Raw genomic sequence first — 23,247 nt, 5'->3', positions numbered from 1 at the left:
CAAAGGGGATTCTGCTAACATGTAAATAACGAGCTCTGTAGGACCTGTGATTTGAATTTGATAATAAAAATGGAATAAACTGTAAAATGTGGAATAGTCATAAGTGTTCCTTCACAGCGTCTGAGCCAACTGAACAGAAAAAAAACTATGCTGCTGTGTTTTGGTGTCCTTTATGGGCTCGCTGCTTCTGTCCTCTGCTCTCTGTGTTGGTGTTTCATCGAGAGCGAGGCTCAGCTCCTCCTCCACACACACTGGTGGCTACTCAGCGCGAGACCTACGAAAAACATGAAGACTCTGACATGTTCCTGTGGTATCGGTCCATCTGTCCACTCAGTCACAAACAGCTTGCTGGCAGGACTTGCAAATATGTTGTGCTGGTTAAACGTTCAGGGGAACCACCCTATGTTTACTCTGACAATGCTACATTATTTTTCATACCGCCTGCCTGAAACGCTCCTTTTACTCGCTGCGAAAACTTTGCTTCAAATCCCGGCGCTCCTCCTGGGGGCTTGGTTTAGCAATATCTAAAGATATTCTTCTACACTTCAGTAATGAGCCTGCACCCTCAGACACAAAGTAAGAGAGCTGCTATATTACAATTTCTACACAAATGTATTTGCCAACTAAAATGTAACAGACTTTGTCAAATAAACTCTTCCTCTTAGTATCTGTGACAGCTGTCAGTCACCTAGAAAAGATGTAATCTAATCTAAGAAAACAAGCTTTCAAACCTCCTTATTGTCGACAGTAGCAGTAGTTTGTGTGTTTAGAGCTGCCTTAATGACCTAAAAAGAGAATTTATCAAGGATTCAAGCAATATGAATTAAATCATCTTGGTGTTTGCAGAGTTCAGTACAGACCGAGATCAGAGTTTCCAGTACCCAGCTGTCTGTCTATGAAGAGTAACCGGTCCAAATATGATATTCTGGACTTCAGTAATGAACCTGGACCCTCAGCCACAAAGTAAGAGCTGCTACTAACTCATTTACGTGACTCATTTTTCAGCATCTCCGCCAATGTTTTTCTGTTGATTTTTTGTATGTTGAAGTTTCTACTGAAGTTTATTTGCTAACTAAATTAAACAAACTTTTTGTGACACAGACAAGGCTAAATCATTTGTGCCATCTTCCTCGTAGTATCTGTGACAGCCATCAGTCACCTAGAAAAGCTGTAATGTGATCAAATAGGACGGCTACAAACTGAGCTAATTAGATGGCTTTAACATCAGATACTTTATCAAGGATTCAAGTGATATGACTTCAATCATCTTGGTGTTTGCAGAGTTCAGTCCAGAGAAAGAGCAGAGTCTCCAGTACCCAGCTGTCTGTATATGAAGAGTGACTGGTCCAAAGGTTTTCTTGAAGACTTCAGTAATGAACCTGGACCCTCAGAGTCAAAGTAAGAGACTGTTTTTACTGTAAGCTGACCTGGTGGATGATGATGCATTGAGGATGAAGACAAAAAGTTATGCTAAAAGATTTATATTCCTCAAAATGCAGCTTCATGTTGTTCTAACTGAGCAAGAAGAAGTGTCATTTCTGGCTACCATCTATGTTTCAGATGTTGAAAAGAATCTTAGTCATATAAGTCTGAAAAAAACAGAAATATTACAGAATAAGCACATTAGTTTTTAATCACATTGATTTAAACATAAAATGAGATAACATTTGGCCAAAACTCATTTTAATTCAACCTGTTCAAGCCAGAAGAGATTCTCATAAACACACCGTGTTAAAAAGCTGATTTGTGTGAGCAACACACACACACGCCCTCATAGATAAACTCTAAGGTCAAAGATTTCCTGTAAATGGAGAGGGGAGGAGCCACACTGACCAGGGAATCCAGGTACATGAGAACATTGAGGGAACCCTGAAAGTCAGCTCAGACTCCATTTTGAGTATACAGAGCAAAAACTGAAGACTGAGGCAGGGTAAGTGTTAATCCAACATTTTATTACTTTACTGCCAAAGTGTCTGAGTCAGTTTTCTCCCCGTGGATTGTAGAGGAGAGAAATGGGCCACTGCCACCTTTTGGTTTCCTGGCGTGCCTTCGCAATATGCACGTCCATGAGCAAGTTGCAGTTTTTTCCCATCATGTTGTATAGCCTCCAGAATAATATCAATGTTTTAAAAGTGGCCAAAGAGAGCTGATTAGGTCCTTTACTGATTCACAGTCACTTTGGGCAGTTTAGTTTGACTTAGTTAGGTTTGAACTGAGGTTACAAGTGGTCTAAATATTGCGGTAGACCAGCAGTCTAAGACACACATCATAAAACACTGGTGTTCCTTGTTAGAATAGAATAATATCAATGTTTTAAAAATGTTCGTTGTTCCCCTTTAATAAACAAACTTCAGCCAGATCACTAAATGTTCAATAAGACAGTCAGACAGGAAAAACAGCTAATTCTTGTTTATTAAAGCAGGAGAGTTAAAATAAAGGAACATTTTCATCACAGACTGAATGCTGAATTCAGTACCAACACTTTAACTCTTCTCTGTGACCATCTGAGCTTCAGTGTCGGCCAAGTCTGGATATTCTTCACCAACAATCAACAAATGATTTTAGTAATAAAGTATTGTCTCCACAGAGAGAAGAAGAGGAGTCATGCTTCTGTGGAAGAGCTGATGTCCAGATCCAGAACAAGACCTGGACCTCAGACAGCCAGTCAGACCAGAACTGTACAAAGTAAGACTGTAGATCGGTCTGATGTCTTCATGTCTGAAAACAGGACTTGTTGTGTTAATACAATGACTACTGTTTAAGATCTTCTCCACCATTCATATCCGCTCTGCATCACTTGTACTTTGCTCTCCTTTGAGAGAAAATCTGAACCCAAAAGAAATAATTTAATATTTGTATGTTTGTTTTTATGATAGCACTCCGTCTTTGTATTAACCAATCAGTTCAAGTTCAAGACCTTTATTTGTACCCGAGGGGCAATTGGTTTTGCTGCAGTAGCAAACAACAACAACATCTCATCATAATAAGACAATATACACATACTGTACATTCCCACGTACTAAAACACTGAAAAAAGGTGAAAATCAGAATGATGTTTGTTTTCCATCTGCATAGATGGAGAACTATTAATCTCTGTAAAGCAACAACATCACTGTTCTATCACAGACAGACAGACACACTGACGAAAGGGGAGTTTTTTCTTGCCATTGTCGTATAACAATACATGCTCATGGGGGATCTCTTGTTGGATCTCTAAATTATAGAGTACGGTCTAGACCTGCTCTATATGAAAAGCATCTTGAGATAACTTCTGTTCTGTTCTGATTCTGATTTGACGCTATTATGAAAATGAATTGAAGTGGATTGAATTGAACTGAACTAAACAGCAGCCACAGACTTTGAACAGCATTAGCGTTCCTGCTACAGTCTCCTTCTCTGACTTACAAACACACGTCAGGGATGATGACTTTATAACCTTTATTTCTTTATAGGTTGTTATATTGATGATTTTCATATTGCAATGAAAATAATACGTTTTCTTTGTTTTGTCTTTTTTTCTCTCTTTCAGCAGATACAGGTCTGCAGGAGGTATTAGATGAACATAAGATCAGTCTGAGGAGGAGATGTGAATGTGTGATTGAAGGAATTGATGAAACAGGAAGTGGAACCCTCCTCAACAGGATCTACACTGAGCTCTACATCACAGAGGGACAGAGTGAAGAGGTTAATACCCAACATGAGGTGAGGCAGCTTGAGACAGCTTCCAAGAAGAAGACCCTCCATGGCGCTCCAATCAAGTGCCACGACATCTTTAAAGCCTTACCTGACCAACAGGGACACATCAGAGTCGTTCTGACGAACGGCGTCGCTGGCATTGGAAAAACCTTCTCAGTGAAGAAGTTCACTCTGGACTGGGCAGAGGGCTTGGAAAACCAAGATGTCAGTCTGGTGGTTCCGCTTTCGTTCAGGGAGCTGAACTTGATCAGAGATGAGCAGTACAGTCTTCTCATGCTGCTCCATGTTTTCCATCCAACATTACAGAAGGTCACAGCAGAGAAGCTCGCTGTCTGTAAAGTTCTGTTCATCTTTGACGGCCTGGATGAAAGCAGACTTTCACTGGATTTCAAGAACAATGAGGTTGTGTCTGATGTCACCCAGAAGTCATCAGTCAACGTGCTGTTGACAAACCTCATCCAGGGGAATCTGCTTCCCTCAGCTCTCGTCTGGATAACTTCCCGACCTGCAGCGGCCCATCAGATCCCTCCTGCATGTGTTGACAGGGTAACAGAAGTACGAGGCTTCACTGATGCCCAAAAGGAGGAGTACTTCAGGAGGAGAGTCAGTGATGAAGAGCTGTCCAGCAGAATCATCTCACACATCAAGACATCCAGGAGCCTCCACATCATGTGTCTAATCCCAGTCTTCTGCTGGATCACTGCTACAGTTCTGGACCACATGTTGACTACAGACCACAGAGGAGAGCTTCCCAAGACCCTGACTGACATGTACTCACACTTCCTGTTGGTTCAGACAAAGAGGAAGAAGCAGAAGTATGGTGAGGGACGTGAGACGAGTCCACAGGAGCTGACGGAGGCTGACAGGGAAGTTCTTCTGAAGCTGGGGAGGCTGGCGTTTGAACATCTGGAGAAAGGAAACATTATGTTCTACCAAGAAGACCTGGAGCGGTGTGGTCTTGATGTCACAGAGGCCTTGGTGTACTCAGGAGTTTGTACAGAGATCTTCAAAAGAGAGAGTGTGATCTTCCAGAAAACAGTCTACTGCTTTGTGCACCTGAGCATTCAGGAGTTTCTGGCTGCAGTCTACATTTTCCACTGTTACACAAACAGCAACACAGAGTCAAACCCAAAGTCTTTTCTCACGAACATCTCTAAGCATTTTGGAAACCATGCTAGTCGTGGCCCATCTCTGGATTTCTTCCTGAAGAGAGCAATGGAGAAATCCCTTGAAAGTAAAAATGGCCACCTGGACCTGTTTGTTCGCTTCCTTCACGGCCTCTCTCTGAAGTCCAACCAGAGGCTCTTAGGAGGTCTGCTGGGTCAGACAAAGAGCAGTTCAGGAAGCATCCAGAGAGTCATAAACAACCTGAAGGAGATGAACAGAGAGAATATCTCTCCTGACAGAAGCATCAACATCTTCCACTGTCTGATGGAGATGAACGACCACTCAATAAAAGAGGAGATCCAAAAGTTCCTGAAGTCAAAGAACAGATCAAAGAAGAAACTCTCAGAGATCCACTGCTCAGCTCTGGCCTACATGCTGCAGATGTCAGAGGAGGTTCTGGATGAGTTGGACCTGAAGAAGTATAACACAACAGACCAGGGACGACTGAGACTGATTCCAGCTGTGAGGAACTGCAGAAAAGCTGTGTAAGTCCAGATGTGATTAACTTTATAGATCAGTGTAGATTAGTTGTTCAGTTCTTTAAATATACACACTATAAAATTATTCTTAAAAATGTAATATTCTTATAAACTCTGAAAAAAAGTTTGGAAATTTGTGTTTGGTCGATTATTTCTCTGTTGTTACAATGCTAATTGGCATAGTTGGAAAGCCTGTTAATTTACCTTCACAATGATGTCCAACTTGCAAGAAGCATGCATTTGTGGGATGAGCAGCAATGCTAAACAGTGTATTGTTTTTCGCCGGTGTTGGTCTGTCGGTCTGTTAGCAGGATTACTCCAAAAGTCCGCAATGGATTTGAATGACTTTTTTGGAGGAGGGGAGATGTGGCACAATGAACAATCCATTAGATTTTGGTGGTGACTCGGGTCATGATCCGGATTCAGAAATATTTTTAAGGATTCTGATCAGCCTGAGCATTAAGGCCACAGGGTATAACACATGCGCAGTGTAACTGATGACGCGTTGATGACGCATGACCCCGCCTCCTTCTGAGAGCAGAGAGATACGTGTGTGGACGTGTGTGCGGAAGCTGCAGGCCGTCCGCAGTCAGAATGGACAAAGCGGTAGATGAAGGGATGAGAGACAACGTAGTATAACACCGTTATCTGTACAGCTGTGTCTGTAGTAGGGACCATAGAGCCAGTCGCTGGGGCAACTAGGGTCATAAATGCCAGAGGAACCAAGTAAGTCAAAACATGATAAGGGTAAAACACAGAGCACCAGGGAGGAAGGGCAGAGTTGTGAGGCCTTCACAGAAAGAACACATCTATGGTGGAGACCTGACAATTGATCCTTGATCAAGCTTCAATAAACCTTGAGTGTAAGAAATCAACAGCTGCAGGGCCTCTTCCTTCCTATTGAATTAACTTGTGTATCAGAAATTCCACAACAAAGTGGCATCACGAACAGGATCTCAACAAAACAACAGAAATGGTAAGTGCAAATTATCAGTTTATTATCAGTTTTTGCCATGTCTGTGTTTGACGAGATCTGAAAGAATCTGGAAATTTCAAAATTTTAGCTACAGAGTAACACTCCAATCTTAAGGGAGTACAGTAATAACATGGCTGAGTAATTTCTGAAATTTGAAAATGACAATTTAATGGATAATCGGGGAATGAAATTAAAGTTAAACTGTGTTCATGGTAAAATGGTAATATTAAAAAAGGTAATATTACACTTCCAGCAGGGTGGGTGGTGTTGAAGATAAAAGTCTGTGTGCTTTTGGTCAATTGGGACTACCACATCACCACCACAGGGGTGGTTGAGTTTCAGCTTCGGGCTAGACCCGACCAGGGGCAGACTCCCATGAGGTCTGGTCCAGTGGGAAAGACAGTTCCAGGGTAGTATGAAAAAGAACTACCTCGGCTAGACCAAGATTGGCGACTAATCTCCTTCTGTGTCCAGAAGGAAAAGAGTGAGATGCCGTTTATTGTTTGTGTACACGAGGTGAAGAGCTTTAGGGGCCCCGTCTTTAAAAGAATCAAGAACCAACACCGGTGCTGGAAGGGGAAGGGAAGAAATGAGGAGAAGCTGTTGATGCTGATAAGTGTTATTGATGTGCATGTGCCCTTTTTGTGTGTCTATGCTGTTGAATTTTGGCTGCTGCTTGTTTACTGATGTGCAAGTGCTTTGCGGGCTTATGCTGCTGAATTTGCTGAATAAGTGTGAAAATAAGTACTGAATAAAATGGGTGCCCAAAAGTCCAAAGCAGCGAAGAAACCAGAGTATTTTTACACATATAACCGTTCCTAAAACCAGGAATAAAAAAGGTCAACCTGTCATTGAGAAAAACAATGCTAACCCTAATGACTATATTGGAAATCCAGGCTGGGATTTTGCATTTATGAGAAAGTGTGGGCTGGTATGGAAGAAATTCACCGCTCTTCAAAGCTGTGGTGGGATAGTGAGTGAGAATGGCTGTGAATGGGGTTTCGGATGACTTCAGAAAAATGGTGGATGAATGCGTACCATTGATTGCAACATGTCACATGCCATTGTTAAAGATCATATTGCAGACAAAAGCGGCTGAGATAGTGAGAATCAGACGGTGAAAAAATGTGCAAAGGCGATGACGTATGATAGGATTAAATGTCAAGGTAAAACTCCATCCCCTCAGTGTTTGTTGAGTGTGTTGACTGAAGCTAAATTCCCAATTTCAGAGCAATTGAATTGAATTTAACAAATTCACTGTTTCACTTTACCCAAAGATAATGATAAGGCAGAAGCTTCAGAGGCAGAGTTAGTAAAAAAGCAGACAGAAGAGTTGATGTTTTTGATCACTGCTGCAGTTGAAAGGGAGAGAGACAGAGAGGAGCAGAAGTAGCCGCCCTTCAAGGAGGCAGCAGAGCAACAATGATCCACCCAGAGGGGCGGGGTCAAGAAACACACCAAGACATTGACACAAACACACACACCTACAGCCTGCAGGTTTTGTGTCCAGAGTAAGGGGGAGTGGCTGAAGGATGGCTAATTCAGCTAACTCATTTACTAATTTTGGTGGGCCAATAGGTTATTAGGCGAAGGTGAATTATAACGTTATGATGATGTGTTCAAATATAATCTTGTAAAATGTAGTTTTGGTGAAGAAACGTGAAGAAATCCAGTTGTTTGAAGGAGATGTGTTCACAGCGATATAAAATGGATAATACAGAGGGCTGTTTAACAGTAGCTCTAAGCAGCTTATAATACATACTTAAAACTACGAAAGCCAGGATTCTGTAGAAAGCAACCAGTGATGGTAATCGTTGCAAGACTGACCAAGACAGTTTTGATGAATTTTTATATTTTTTCTGTCAGTTTGAAAAAGTGCAGTTATAATGATCAGTGGGCAAAATTACTGTTTCTGTCAATAGTCTGGTGGCTTAAGGAGAGCATAGTAATTGTATTTTTTTGTATATTTAGAAATGATAACAATTGTGCAATCTCTCTCTCTCTCTCTTTCACGGAGAGAACACATCTATGGTGGAGACCTGACAATTGCTCCTTGATCAAGCTTCAATAAACCTTCTGTGTAAGACATCAACAGCTCCGGGGCCTCTTCCTTCCTATTGAGTTACCTTGTGTATCAGAAATTCCACAACATAAGAGATCTTATACACACCAAAGATCAATGTTATTTTTTAATGCTGATACAATGATAACATCTTTCTGGTGACATTATGTTGAAAATAATGTAACCTTATTGGTTCGTTAATTGTGTTTGTGATCTGAATACGTTTGATGCTCAGAAAAGAGTGATAATGACAAAACGCCATGCAGTCATCAAAATATCTAACTATATGAATGTTTAATTATGTACAGGTCTAATATTATTACGTGATTTGTTTCATTTCTCCACCGTTTGGCAGCAGTCACTGAATTTTCCCATTTATGGACGTGAACCTCACAGCAGTAGGTAGCTAGCAAAGAGAGGTCAACTTTATCAACTGAATTATTATTACTTATTCACTGAGTTTTAAAAATGCTTTTCTAATCAAGAAGGCCTCATGCTAACTTTGTGGAGACAGACTTGGGATCAGATCACACTGACAGACTGGAAATTATGGAAGCCTCAATGTAACTACATTTTCTCTCTTTTCATCTGCAAGATTAAAGAAAAACAAAGATGTAGAAAAATGAAGTATGCAGGTTTTAGAGAGAGTGATGAGAATTATTGTTTCATGTCAAACGGTGAGATAAGATTAGCTGAACTACTGATGTGATGAGCAAATGTTAATCAAATAAGTGTATATCAAACCGTTTAGTCATCAAATGCATGAAGTAAATATAAACTGTCCTCTTTCATAATAACATATTTTGTAATTTTTGTATCATGACAGGCTTTCTGACTGTCGGATCTCAGATACTCACTGTGAAGTTGTGGCCTCAGCTCTGAAGTCCAATCCCTCCCATGTGAGAGAGCTGAACCTGAGTCACAACTACGACCTGCAGGATTCAGGAGTGAAGCCGCTGTCTGTTGGACTGGAGAGTCCAAACTGTAGACTGGAGACTCTCAGGTCAGTTCACTGACTGTAGCTTATGTAGTTTGTACACACACTCTCTATGCACTGGCTCTGCTCCAGATGGCTCTAGAGAGGGACTTTTGTGTTTTTGCGTCGGCCACCATAGCTCTCCAACACGCTTTGCACACAGGAGAGGCTTCAGTTGGTTGCAATCTCCTCACCTCACCGCTAGATACCGCCAGATCCTACACTCTGGACCTTTAACCACAGACCTTATTTTCTAAACCCATTGACTTCCAGACGAGGGAACAGGAAGTTCTAAAATGCTAATCATTTCTGAGTTTTAGGAGTCATTCCTGTAGCTCTCTATTTGAACATGTTTAAAGGTGCAGCACTCTCACAAACACGTATTGCACCAACTTAAAGGCACATAAGTGATGATAATGAACGACACCATCTAATTAGAGCTTTCTATGTATTCAAGTTATTCCCACGTTCTTTTTGACAGCAGATCTAACTGTGCTCTGTTTTCATGTCGACTTTGTCTAATATTTGAGGAGGATTAGTAACACAAAGAGGGAATGTGGTACTAAACAGTCTGTAACTTTGGTAAACACTAGGGGTGGGAAAAAAAATAGATTCACCTTTGTATCGCAATTATGTTTTTACGATTTTTAAATAGATTTTTTAATGCCAGAATCGATATAATTGCTCCATTTGAGTCTATGTGGAGGTAGAAGGAAGTTACCGCTTTTATTGTTGTAGTCTGAGTAACGTGACGTCATATCCGTTCCAACCAAAACAAACCGCGGCGAGCCGAACAAGAAAGAAGAAAACAGCGGTGGTAAACAATACACATCCAGTAAAGTATGGAACACTTTGGGTTTCACACATTGCAGGAAAAGCAGAGCTAGACATCACGGTTAAAGCTGCATGCTAACTCTGTCATGGACAGGAAATGTTATCGTATCGCGGTAACGTGCGGTCGAGTCGGCTGTCACTCTCATCTCCGTGGTCAAATGGGCCGACGCTACAACTGTATGGCACCCGTATACTGACATTTATGTTAAATGCATTCAAACGGCCCCGATGGAGCTGACCATGGATGTATAAAGAGAACAGAGCTGACGGAAGAGCTAGAGACCACCTTGGAGAAGTTAGAGGAAGTAGACACGTGTGACTACGTCCGGTTTTCAAAATAAGGTGTTAAAAAAGGGAACTGTATATACAAAATACATATATAGAAATAAGATTGATTGATTATATTCACCAGAAGTATAAAACATTACATGTCCCTTATAAATTAAAAAAAACAATACCACTAATTTGTGAGGGAAATGTCTTTATTCTTTGATTTTTGGGTTGCTGGAAAATATGTAATGAATAATTCCTGAAAGTGACTGATATATTTGACTTCAGCACATCTCTGACTACATACATGAAGAAAATCAAACATTCTTACTGTATTAATTTACATATTTTCCAAAGTAAATGTCCCTAGAAGTGTATGATTCAACTTTTTCCCATGGTCTAGTGTTAAAAATGTTAGCAAAAATCGAATCACTTATAGAATCGCAATACTTAAAAATCACCATACATATTGAATCGTGAGACAGTTGAATCGTCCCAGCCCTAGTAAACACCCACTCAATTTGTCGGACTCACATGGCTGAATCTTCATATTAGTTTCAGTTGAACTTATGAAGGGACCACTTCACAGGAGGAATGATTACTGCCACCAATAACTCTTTAAATGTACATATATGTATATATATATATGGCTGTTGTTTAAGACACACTTGAACAAATGTGGACCTTTCCTGTAAATGACATAAACCTGCTAAGCTACCAGATACAGTAAGAAGAAGGCCATGTAATAAATGAAATAATGAAGTCCAACAAGTCGGATTTGATATTGATCCTCTAATTCCAGACTTGACAGAGATCAGCAGCATGTTATTGATGTGTGTTGACATGAATAGGTGTATGAATGTTGTGGTGACATTTGGATGTCTGTAGAAGGCTGACACTATGATGATCCACAATAACACAATGACAAATTCACTCTACTCATTTTAGGGAAAAGATCATTGATTAGGACATAGTAATGTTGTGCTACACATTTAAAACCTGAACATATCTGATTGGATTATAAAGTGATTTTTATCTTCATCATTTATTCTTTATTCAGATTGTATGGCTGCAGGTTGTCAGAGATAAGCTGTGCTTCTCTGGCCTCAGCTCTGAAATCCAACCCCTCCCGTCTGAGAGAGCTGGAACTGAGTAACAATGACCTGCAGGATTCAGGAGTTAAGCTCCTGTGTGGTTTTCTGGAGAGTCCACACTGTAGACTGGAAACTCTGAGGTCAGACACCATTCTTTACTTGTGTACTGAGATTAATATGATGTGAAAGTTGTGGTGACATAAAACTGCAGACATAAGGCTGATTTTATATTGATCCACACTGAGTATCTTAATGCTAAAGTACATATTCTTCTTCAGTGGTTTAGTCCATTGACTGTGGGAGAGCAATGTTGAGCTACACATTTATAACCTTAATATATCACAACACTTGACTTTCATCATGTCTCTTTTTTCACAGAAATGATAATAAAAAATACGTAATGGATAATGTACATCGAGCCTGTCATTGTTGTGAAAGAATCCCCGCCAAGGCGTTGCTGCACCCCAACACAGAGCGTAGTGGTTGTGCTGAAGGGGATTATTTCACAACAACGACCCGCTCGCTGCACATTATCCCGCTTATTACACGGCTACTTACTGAGGAAAATCCATATTTTGACACAAAAACGGTCCGCCAGAGTTCGACATCAGAACGACGCCCATAGCAACGGTCTGCTGTACATAGCAACAGTCTGCTGTACATAGCAATGGTCTCCTATAAAGAAATAGCAGACCACAGAATACCATGATAAACCAATCAGAATTGAGTATTCAACACAGCACTGTAATAAATAAATATAAAGAATAAATAAATAATCTCTATTTCAGCTATCAGACAATAACAAATATATTCACTATTTGCTTTTTCTATACATTTTATGAAGCTATATGATGCTTATACTGACTGAATAGTTTAAACTGAAGATGCTTTGATTTTATGACTCAACTATTCCTAAAATATATATTATAGATGTCTTATCTTATATATCTTTTGTTCACATTTCCCCAATATCCATCCTGACATATTTGCCACTTTTGGAAACTTTGAGATCTTGAGTTGATTCTTTCTGTGGTTTTTATTTGTGTTTGGCTGCGCAACATGAGTTCGTATATAGATGGATCCAAGAGGTGAAGTCACTACGTCTTTATTGAAGTAGCAGCACGTTGTCATTAATATTAATGAGAGCTCTGTTTCACTGTTTATATTTTACAGTTTTTAACCTGCATCCTGTTGGCTTCAGGTGTTTGGAGTTTACATTTTCTAAACTTCTACGTTCTAAACCTCCTTCAGCTCTGAACAGATTATTAAACATTGAATGATTTCATGCAGGAATGTTGTCTTCTTAACTTACATCATTTATTTGATATTCAGATTGTGGAGCTGCAGTTTGTCAGAGATCAGCTGTGCTTCTCTGGCCTCAGCTCTGAAGTCCAACCCCTCCCATCTGAGAGAGCTGGAGCTGGGTGACAACAAGCTGCAGGATTCAGGAGTGAGGCTGCTGTGTGGTTTTCTGGAGAGTCCACAATGTAGACTGCAGACTCTGAGGTCAGTTCACTGACTCTCTGTTACTATTAGAGATCTTATATGTTTAATTAACAATTGAACCTGATTTATGTACAAACATAACTTACATCAATAAAGTTGTTAATGTCCTTTTCTTCATATTTTCATGTTTCTTGAACTAAATTCAATCTGCAGTCTCAAAAGACTTGTGTTTCTTAAAGAAAATGTAGAAAAATGTCCACTGTTAGTTGTAAAAAGTAAATGAATGTTTATCATTGATGGTAAATGGTCACATCTGGATACAGAAGATCCTCTGAACTAATATTGGTTTTAAATTGATCAAGTTTAATTAAAGGGACTGTTTGTAACCGCTGTCTCTCCTCCTCTGCCTGCTTGCCTTCACTGACACAGTGCGCGCCCGTGTCTTGTGAAGTGACAGGGCTCCGCAGAGAGAAACGTTGTCGTCTCGTTACCGACCAGGTGCCGGTGTCTCCCTGTTCTCTCTGGCTGCGGGCGGAGACAATAACGTAACTTGCTGCGGAGCCCTGCTGCCTCAGCCTGTGCTGAGGCAGGAAAAGCCAACATTAGGATCAGCATTGATTCATGGAGAGACCTTCGTCTGGTCAGCTAACATTGCTGCCAAGCAGCTGAAATATAGAGTGATATTGTGGTTTTAGCTGACGTGTATCGTCTCTCTGTTTTGAGCGATGCTCGTTCATGTCTATTTAGAGCGAGCAAGCGCGAGCCCGATGCTGACTTTCGTTGACTTCACGGCCACAGGTGTTGCTATTAACAAGCAATTCTGAAGGTTACAAATAGTCCCTTTAATGAAGTAGAAATATTTCTCTGGTTTCTGTTAATTTCAACGTATTCCACAAATAATGTCTGATCAAATAAAGTCTCTTGCATTACTGCCTGCCGCACCTCCAACGGTGCCCTTGGACCAGCTGCAGGGTCATCAGCCGGGGAACCACCAATCATCGACGTTTTCGCTCCTTTACACTCGGTACGTCTCTTGGTGGCGGAGCAGTGGAAGGACGTCTCCCTCCCACTCCCTGAAACTGGTCTTTGGGTTAACCAGTACGCCAACTCCTATCCTTCCTCCTCAGCCACAGCCAAAAACATTCCTTCTCTGCCTCCTCTGCCAGTTCTTTTAATGCCCACCGGAGTTTCGCCCCTGTTACTCCCATATCGCGGAGTAGCCGTGAGGTTGATGTGCTGACAAAGCCCCGGCACCCCACCTCCACGGGGTAGATGGGAGTCCTCCAGCCCGCCTCCCTGCACTCAGCAACCAGATCTGAGTAGATTTATCCTCTTCCTTTCGTAGGCAGCCTCAGCTCCTTCCTCCCATGGAACGGTGAGCTCAATGAGGATGACAGACTTGGAAGCCTTGGACCATATGACAATGAAGGGGCGGAGAGATGTGGATGTTAATTCCCTGGGGAACTGAAGCTGTGCTCCAAGGTCGACTCTCATGCTCCAGTCCTTGCCAGGTGAGAGAAGCCTGGCAGGTGTTTTCGGAGCCCCCTCTAGGCCTGACGAACTGGACGATCTGTTTCCCTGCAGGAGGCTGTATGGTGTTTGCCTCCTGCCTACAGGTTTCCAGAATCTCGACCAGCTTCCTCAGGACCTGGTCATGCCGCCATCTGTAGCGCCCTTGGCTCAGTGCAGACACAATGTGTTGTAGGCTTGCATTGATGGTACTGCACAGGAAGCAGCTCTCCTCGTTGCCGGAGGTTTCGAGTGCAGGGCCGAGTGTCATATGTTACACGGATGAGAAAACTGAGCCTGGATTGTGGAATCTTCCAAAGATCTGCCCAACTGATTGACCTGTCGATGGTGCTCTGACATTGTCCAGACTCCCTGGCGACCCTGCGACAAAGCCTTGATCTTAAGCGCTCATGCTCTGTCCTCGTTACCTCCGCCACAACCATCGCTTTCCTCTCCTTCCTGGTGGCCTTGGACCAGAAGCGAGGTGCATCTCCCCCACCTAGTCCTGCGCGATCAGTCTGGATACTGCCAACGATCTCTTGGTGTTGCAGCCTGCTGATCACCTGGTCGACTTCTGCCTGGGCTCTCCATTTCCGTCCTGTACGGATGGGGGCATTCGCACTTCTCACCAGCGGGTCGGTAGACTGCCTTAGCTCCAGGACCAATCTTGCCTTTTCCTGTTTGTAACCCAGGCTGATGGACTGGAGCGGGAGCTGCAGTGCTTTCCTCCCAAAGAGGCCAGTGTGGGAGAGGCATCGAAGCAACCCAAGCCATTTCCGGATGTATGTGTTGGCTGCTTGGTGTTCTTGGATGAGTAGCTGTACTGGACCCCACTGTGCCGCTCCAGCTCCTCCTTGGTGGTTTCCAGCTTTCTGCTCTTTTTGTCCTCCAGTAGCTATCGAGCATGTTTGTAAGGATTTTTGAAGAAGCTGCTTCTTTCTGTCTCCTTTCTTCTCCTCCACTTGCGGATGCGCTCTGCCCCCCGTAGGCTGGCCAGCTTTTTCTTCACCTCATTCCACAGCACCTTCAGACCCACCTTCTCCTCATGAGGTGCTTTCCTCCACTTCCTCCGGAGCTGTCTCCGTTTTTGCACATTTTGCTCTATGTCCTTCTCCCATCTTCCCACTCCTCTTGGTGCTGTGACACACTTGTTGGTGAGTTCCCAAAACCTGTCTCTGCACTCCTCATACAAGATGTCCCCAAATGCGTTGAGCTTGGTGTTTACTTGGCCACGTAGTGAGTGCTCAAGTATTGTGCTGAGCTCTTTGTCCAGCCTCTGCCCATCCGTAGCCATGTTTGCTTTTGGCCAGTTGAGCTTGTTCCCTGAACTTGCTGGCACGGCTCCACCATTGGTGAATTGCTAGGTGTGCTCCTTGGATGAACAGGTACAGGGGGATTACAGTCCACTACTGGGCCTTCTACGACTGCCAACTGCCCGCCTTCAGCAACGCTGGGTCCTTCTGCTCTGGGGTTTTCAACCTGGCTTATGGTCCCTCTTGTCTGACCTGACTGAACAGTGCAAGGTTGCTGCTGGCCATTCCCAAAACACTTAACTCTTCTCTGGGGAATTCGTAACCCCCTGTACGTGGTCACTTTCTCCCAACCACACCTGCATTACCGGAGGATCTTTATCTCGTTGTCCATGTTCGTTCCAGTTGTTTCCATGTTGTCTGTCCGGTTGGGCCCTTCTTTCATCCCGCCTCTCGGAGGGCCTTCGGGTTGTCCTTTCTTATTTGTCTTCGTAGTCAGATTGTGGCTGTCTCCTGGTCAAGAGACTAGTGGGATAGCCGCCCACTACCGGTGCAGTCTTTCCTGCTGTCATCCAGAGATCAGCAGCATGTTATTGATGTGTGTTGACATGAATAGCTGTATGAATATTGTGGTGACATTTGGATGATGTCTGTAGAAGGCTGACATTATGATGATCCACAATAACACAATGACAAAGTCACTCTCCTCATTTTAGGGAAAAGATCATTGATTAGGACATAGTAATGTTGAGTTACATTTAAAACCTGAACACATCTGATTGGATTATAAAGTGATTTTTATCTTCATCATTTATTCTTTATTCAGATTGAGGCGCTGCAGGTTATCACAGATCAGCTGTGCTTCTCTGGCCTCAGCTCTGAAGTCCAACCCCTCCCATCTGAGAGAGCTGGAGCTTGGCTACAACAACCTGCAGGATTCAGGACTGAAGCTGCTGTCTGATCTTGTGAAGAGTCCAAACTGTAGACTGGAGACTCTGAGGTCAGTAGAGGGTCGGAGTCGGTCCATGCTGGTTTCAGCAGTATTGTTGTGATGTGTTTCCTCAGTTAAGCTGTGAGAGGAGAACGGTGACACACAGAGAGAGAGAACAGTCAGCCAATCAGATCAGCCAGAAGCTTGTTGTGATCATGTGTTAGAGTTGAGGTAAAGAAGATGTTGTTGTTGTGTTCATGTCTCCAGGATATAAAGCTGGATTACAGTTGACAGCATCACAACATCTATAGAGACAGTGGTCCTCATCTATCAAATTGTCGTACCATCAAATCTGATCAGAAAGTCTTTGTTCTCTAATTGATCAGTTCATCTCTGTCACAGCTCTGAGATCAGTCTGACTGAAGCCTCAAATCACTGGCTTTTATTTTATAGAACCATGGTTACATTTAGTAACCATGATGTGGTCTTTATACAGACCAGAGGTCTGTACTACGATGCGAGTTCAACATACCCCAGGTATCTTCTCGTTATCTGGCTTCACTTAACCTAACAAACGAGATCTCGCTAAACTGTACTACGAAGCTGGTTATCAACTCGGTAAGTCAACCCAGGGTTTCTCAGTCTGGATATGAGCGCGTTCACATGAACGAGGAGGTGTTTGCAGCATCTGACCAATCACAGACATGGACAAGTCTACTGACAGGCAGAGCGGCACATTTAACAAAGAGTAAACTATATTAGACAAATACGAAGAAGTTAAACACATAATCCAGACTAAAAGTAACACAGTTGAAGCTGCGAAATGCAGGAAGAACAGCTGGGAAAAGAAAAAACTCCCGATGTGTGAATGCGTAAATTAACAGACTTATTAATTTAACGGAACACTCAAAAGTCCGATATAGTCGTTTAAATATAAATAGCTTTAAAGAGTGTAATAAATGAATGGATTACACCTATTTTAACCCTGCATGTACAACTTGGCGTCTATGAGTACTTAAACCTCCTTTCACCTGCTTTCCCCCTCTCTGGCGGTGTGAAACGGACTCAAGAGGAAGTAAAAATAAATAAATATAAAAATATAATTCAAAGCGGTAAACACCCACAGCATAAATCCAACTGTCTTTCTTGCATTTGTCAGTTTAAACTGTGTTGTTTTTAGCCTGAATTATGACTTAAACTTCTTCATATGTGTGTAATATTATCATACAATCACCGCACTGAGCTCTGATTGGTCAGTAGGAGGTGCTTTCATACGAATTGATCTCTTATCTGGAACATAACCTGCTCCGGAGCAGGTTAGCCGTTCAGCATAAGTTACCATGGAGATCTACCCCGGTAAGAAGTAAACCAGCTACGTAATACCGAAAACCCAGGGTTAACCCTGAAGTTACCTCGATAACCACAAATCCTGCTTTGTAGTACAGGCCTCTGAACCTCTGCTGAAGTCCAGTAATCATTTGTAATTCAAATGTAACTGAGACACTGTTTTTTAACATCTTTGAACCCTAACAGCAGTAAATCCATCATTAAAGTGAGCAGTGAATATCTCTCTGATTCTGTAGTAATGATGCGTTCAGGACTCTCAGCAGTTTTTTTCCTCTGTGTACTTCAGTGAAGTCTACAGACTGCAGGTCTGTTAGTGCTGGGCTCAGTGTGTTCACTCCAATACGTTAACATGAGAGCTGAAAGGAAGCTGGCTACGCTGCACAGACTGCAGTCCCTGCTGCTCTTTATACTGGATGTTTTATTTCTATTTTACCTTTATTTAACCAGATAAGTCAACTGAGAACCAATTCTCATTTACAATGTCGACCTGGCCAAGAGGCAGCGATAGAAGGCAAGGTGATACAAGATATTAGATCATAGAACATAAATACGATAAAGGCAATAAAACATAAGGCAAAATTAAAACATCACATAATATACAGTATATAAAACAACCTTATATATATATATATATATATATATACTGTATGTGGTGTGTTCCAGAGAGACAAATTCAGAATCAGGTGCAGTGGTCAAAAACTCTCTTGTAATGAGTTATTAAAGGAGGGTAACGGGATGAGGGTGTGGAGTTTTAGCGTCTTTTGTAACTCGTTCCAGTCACTAGGAGCAGCACACTGGAATGAGTGATAACCAGAGGAGTTGCAGACTTAAGAACAACCAGACTAATGAATTTGCTAGAACATAAGTTGCGGTTACTGTTGGAGATATTGAGTAGTGAGCGGAGATATGGAGGTCGGTTCAGCCAATGATAGTTTTATAAATGAACTGTGTGCTGCATCACTGACTGACAGCTGATGAAGGGAGTCTCTGTAAACACTGATTCATGACTTCTGTTCTCTTCTTCTCTCATCAGATTGAAGTGATCACTGTCAGAGTGAGTGATCAGAAAAGTGGATGTGTTGAGAGGATCAGCCGTGTCCTGATGATCCACAGAGGTTCACCACCTGGACCTGCATCTTATTTTGTCTTTTTTTTTGTATTCATTCATATATTCTGAACCCCAAAGTGCCTCTGCAGAATAGTTCAGTTTATGACAACACAACTGTAGATTAACACATTTAAAAAGCTCTGCTTTGTGTTGCAGCTCCACTCTGTGGAATGATGGAGTTTTGCTGTTTATTTCCACATATTTCTAATTAACAGTGGAAATTAATAAAGTTACCCTATTAAAACCAAGTCCTCAGGAAGAGCGCCGGGCTTTGATGCCCATTTTACATAGTGGCAAAACGGCGGTACTACAACTTCAGTGTCTGTCACGTGATGCCATTGGTCCCAAAAATACTTTTTCCCATAGACTTACATTGGGAAAGAGACGTCTGTTACTCAGAGGATAATTTTTTTTCAGCTGATTCCAGAGTTATTTCCCTTCCTCCGTTCATGTGAATGAGACCCAGACCGAGCCTGGAGCGAGGGCTGTGAGGAGGAGTTAAAGAGCGAGGGCTGGTAGGAGGAGTTAAAGGAGCGAGGGCTGGGAGGAGGAGTTAAAGAGCGAGGGCTGGGAGGAGGAGTTAAAGGAGCGAGGACTGGGAGGAGGAGTTAAAGTAAACACTACTGCTCCTGCTCTATCGGCCCAATGGATGAGGAAGATCACAGGATGATCCGGTTACTTCATCACTCGGCAATCTTTATACATCCATGATTAAAACCAATACCAGCCATTTCTCATATTATAGAAGATAAATATTTGCTTGTAACAAATAGAAAGAATTAGATAAAATCTGAATTCAGTCAGGGCTTCACTTCAGTTTCTCAACTGACTACAAACAGATTATATCAGGATTTTTGTCAGCACCTTCATATTTTATATAATGTTTGATGTAAAATAAACAATCAGAACTGATTAACACGCGTACTCTAGATTTTATATTCACTAATCATGTACGTACAGGAAAATTCCAGTTTTCTGTGTGACTGCTAGTTTTTACGTTACATGACTGAACACAGACACATAAAGTCGCCCGTGGAGCTTCTTCCCCTCAGAAATCAGTGTTGAAGCGGTCGTTCTCACCATCGTTCATGTTCTGTTGTTCCTGCTGGAGCTGCTTTCTGCCAGTAGATGTCACCGGTCCCTCTGTTTTACCCCAAAGGAAGTTTATCTGAATGGATGCAGTGAACACTGAACTGATGATGTGAATGCTTTCTTTCTGACTGACTTGGTTTTGTAAGTGTCATCATAATGTAGTTAAACTTGATTTAAAATGATGGAAACTGGATTTGTAATTAAGATGAACTAATATTTGTTACTGCACTGGACAGTGAACTCATCATTGTAGTAAAGATGAGACTGCAGGTATTTTGCCATATTAATATTCAACAACTGTCTTTGACAGAACCTCACACGATAAATAAAAGTTGACAGTGTTCATCAGCAGGGACAGAAAACTGCATGTTCACGTTACAATAAGTGCAGGAGTATATTCTAGTATACGTTACAGTCCCAGTAGCTACAGTTTGTGCCTCTCATGTCTTACCTTTAAACTCAAGTCACAGAGATAAGCAAACAATTTTCTGACTATCTTTGAAAAATCCATAAAGTCCTTCATCAGCAACACTTAGAGCTGTTTTGAAGACTCCACAAAGACTCTTGAGGAACGGCTGATTGGTGAAATTGAAATGATATAAATATACAGAGCGTCTGATGTTATTAGGCTATTTACTTATAGCCTAATAACATCGGACGCTCTGTCTCCACACCGTTAAATATGCACTTCTGTTACGTCATGTACACAAACCACGTACCTATCAGCTGTGCGGTCAAGACTAGAGACGTAACCACTTAAAAAATAAAGAGTACTACATACTCTCTTCCAACTTTGTATTTCTTTTAAACAGAAAGCACAGGTTTTATACTGCGATATTTTCTGTAAATGGCAATACAATACAGAGAACAATAGCCTCAGTAAACTTTCAGGTGATCTCCCTCCAGCCAGCTGTCACCTTATTTAGGTGTTTGTAGTGAAATGAGGAGGTATCGTATCAGATAACATAATTTATATATATTTATATCATTTCAATTTCACCAATCAGCTGTTCCTCATCTTTTGGAATAAGAAATAAATAGAAACAGGGCGTCTGACAAAACACGAACGCTGCGCAGCGCTTCATCTCTCGCGGCCAGTTAGTACATTCTAATAGAAAACAATGCAATCAAACTGATTTTGTCACTGACGCTGGCTCGCGTTAAATAAAGATATTCCAGGTCGTCTTTCACCTCCAGAAGCCAGGCTGTCAGTTATCTCCTTAGACTCTACTTCTATAGCTTTAGACTGTAGGTCCGTCAGCTCATGTGAGGGAATGTCGCCCGCTCCTAGTGGAGCTAGTAAATGCACCTCTTACTTACAGATTGTTTCTACAGATCTGCTGCAGTACCAATTGGACAAAATAATGTAAACAAACAGGAGGGAAATTGCAAATGTCACGTGGCCCATAAATGCACAGGAAGCGATCTGCAAATGCGCATATATCATTCCACGTGTAGAAATAGATGCACAAATGCGTATACTGTATATCATTTACATGTAAACCTATAACATTTTTATGTGGAATTAAAGTACGTATTTACAGAGTAAGTTATGTGTATTTGCAAATCGCCCTGTATTTTTGTGGATGTGACTTTACACAACACAAATACAAAAATACGTTTGTGGGTAGTGAAATATTTGTAGATCATGGTGTAGGGGTTCTACTTTGGTAGGTTTTGGTTATTAGCAAATTAATTAATAAATAATAATATAATTATTAATATTAATAAAGATTATCAATAAACATTAATAATAAACGGGGCACCACCCTGGAATCAGGGACCAATGACCAAAACGTTAATATAGTCTCATTATATAGGCTAAACTATCAATTTGGAATGTTGATTAATAATTAAATTAATAACTATAACCAAAATAGATAGTAAAGGTTGAAGGATATCGGAGTTCTTGACATAGCAGAGGTTGGCATTATTCACTCTTGTGCAACATTAAACAGACCAGCATGTATATTCCACAAACATTTATTTACAAGATAATAAAGGTTCAAAACACAATATTAATCTAACTAAATAACTAAACTAAACAAACCAAACACAGTGTGTAAGCATGTGTGTGTGTGTGTGTGTGTGTGTGTGTGTGTGTGTGTAAGAGAGAGAGAGGGAGAGAGAGGGGGGGGAGACAAGATGGGTTCTTGTCTCAAAATGTCTGTATGGCCTACAAACAAAATGGCGGGCACTGTAAAACTACAAAGATGGCTGAATCAAAGATGGCGGAATCAAAGATGGCCATCAGCATGTCACCACATGGCCTCTTTGTTTTTCTGAACCCATGTGCTCAGGAAGGACAAAGAAGGGGGGTGATGTGGGGGTTAAGATTATCTGAAGCTGTATGTTTATGTTTAACTAATTCACAGTTTCTGTATGTGATCTTAATGTGTGTTAGATATGCAGTGGGTTAGAAAAGATGGTTAGTTTGCATGCAAGACCTTGTCTATGTGAAGCATAAACTAAACACATCAGATGTGGCGAAGCCAGTTACCCAAAAATCAAATACAAATAAATCAACACAGTCAAACTCAATGAATAACATTAAACCAAATCAATACAAGTACTTTCTAGAAATCAAAGTTGGACAGTCTTGCTCAGCCCTGTGCGATTGCTAATGCTAAGGCCCAGTACGTTACCAATCCATGGAAGAAAAGGGTTTGTGATTCCATTTGTTGAAGTTGTGGTTCCAAGTCAAAGAGGTCGTCTTTGCTGTTAGTTTGGTGCTTTCTTTGCTTGATAGCTTGAAGTTAGCTGGCGGAAAGGGCAGAGCACTCGCGTCGTCTGCCGTTTGGTTCCTTGTGGCTATGTCTGTTTCCTAACAGACCATAGATCAGAAGCAGAACTGTTTTGCAAGTTCTGGACTTGAGAGCCGTTCACCTCAACCAGGTCAGCCTGGGTTGAGGAGATGAAGAGCAGAGAGAGCGCAGCAGCTCACCTCTCACACGTCAGGAGAGATGAGCAGATGAGAAGAAAGAGACGAAAGAGGAGGAACAAAGAACAT

At 41.7% G+C, this 23,247-nt stretch overlaps 1 protein-coding gene across 1 annotated transcript; it reads left to right on the top strand.

Moving 5' to 3' along the window:
* Positions 1–1,207: 1,207 nt before the first annotated feature.
* Positions 1,208–19,216, top strand: LOC119485586 (NLR family CARD domain-containing protein 3-like). Its single transcript, XM_037765269.1, has 9 exons — positions 1,208–1,398; positions 2,588–2,685; positions 3,530–4,817; positions 4,875–5,348; positions 9,207–9,383; positions 11,521–11,694; positions 12,887–13,060; positions 16,586–16,759; positions 19,071–19,216. The coding sequence occupies exons 1-9, from the start codon at positions 1,331–1,333 to the stop codon at positions 19,078–19,080; spliced, it is 2,637 nt and encodes an 878-aa protein (XP_037621197.1). The 5' UTR covers positions 1,208–1,330; the 3' UTR covers positions 19,081–19,216.
* The last annotated feature ends 4,031 nt before the right edge of the window (positions 19,217–23,247 follow it).

The sequence above is a fragment of the Sebastes umbrosus genome, chromosome 3 (assembly GCF_015220745.1).
Source record: "Sebastes umbrosus isolate fSebUmb1 chromosome 3, fSebUmb1.pri, whole genome shotgun sequence".
NCBI lineage: Eukaryota > Metazoa > Chordata > Actinopteri > Perciformes > Sebastidae > Sebastes > Sebastes umbrosus.
This window is presented reverse-complemented; position numbering and strand designations above follow the sequence as displayed.

Coding starts and splice junctions, on each gene's coding strand:
- LOC119485586 (XM_037765269.1), top strand. CDS start 1,331: ATGAAGAGTGACTGGTCCAAAGGTTTTCTTGAAGACTTCAGTAATGAA. Junction 5,349..9,206: donor AGGAACTGCAGAAAAGCTGT/GTAAGTCCAGAT, acceptor GTATCATGACAG/GCTTTCTGACTGTCGGATCT. Junction 11,695..12,886: donor TGTAGACTGGAAACTCTGAG/GTCAGACACCAT, acceptor TTTGATATTCAG/ATTGTGGAGCTGCAGTTTGT.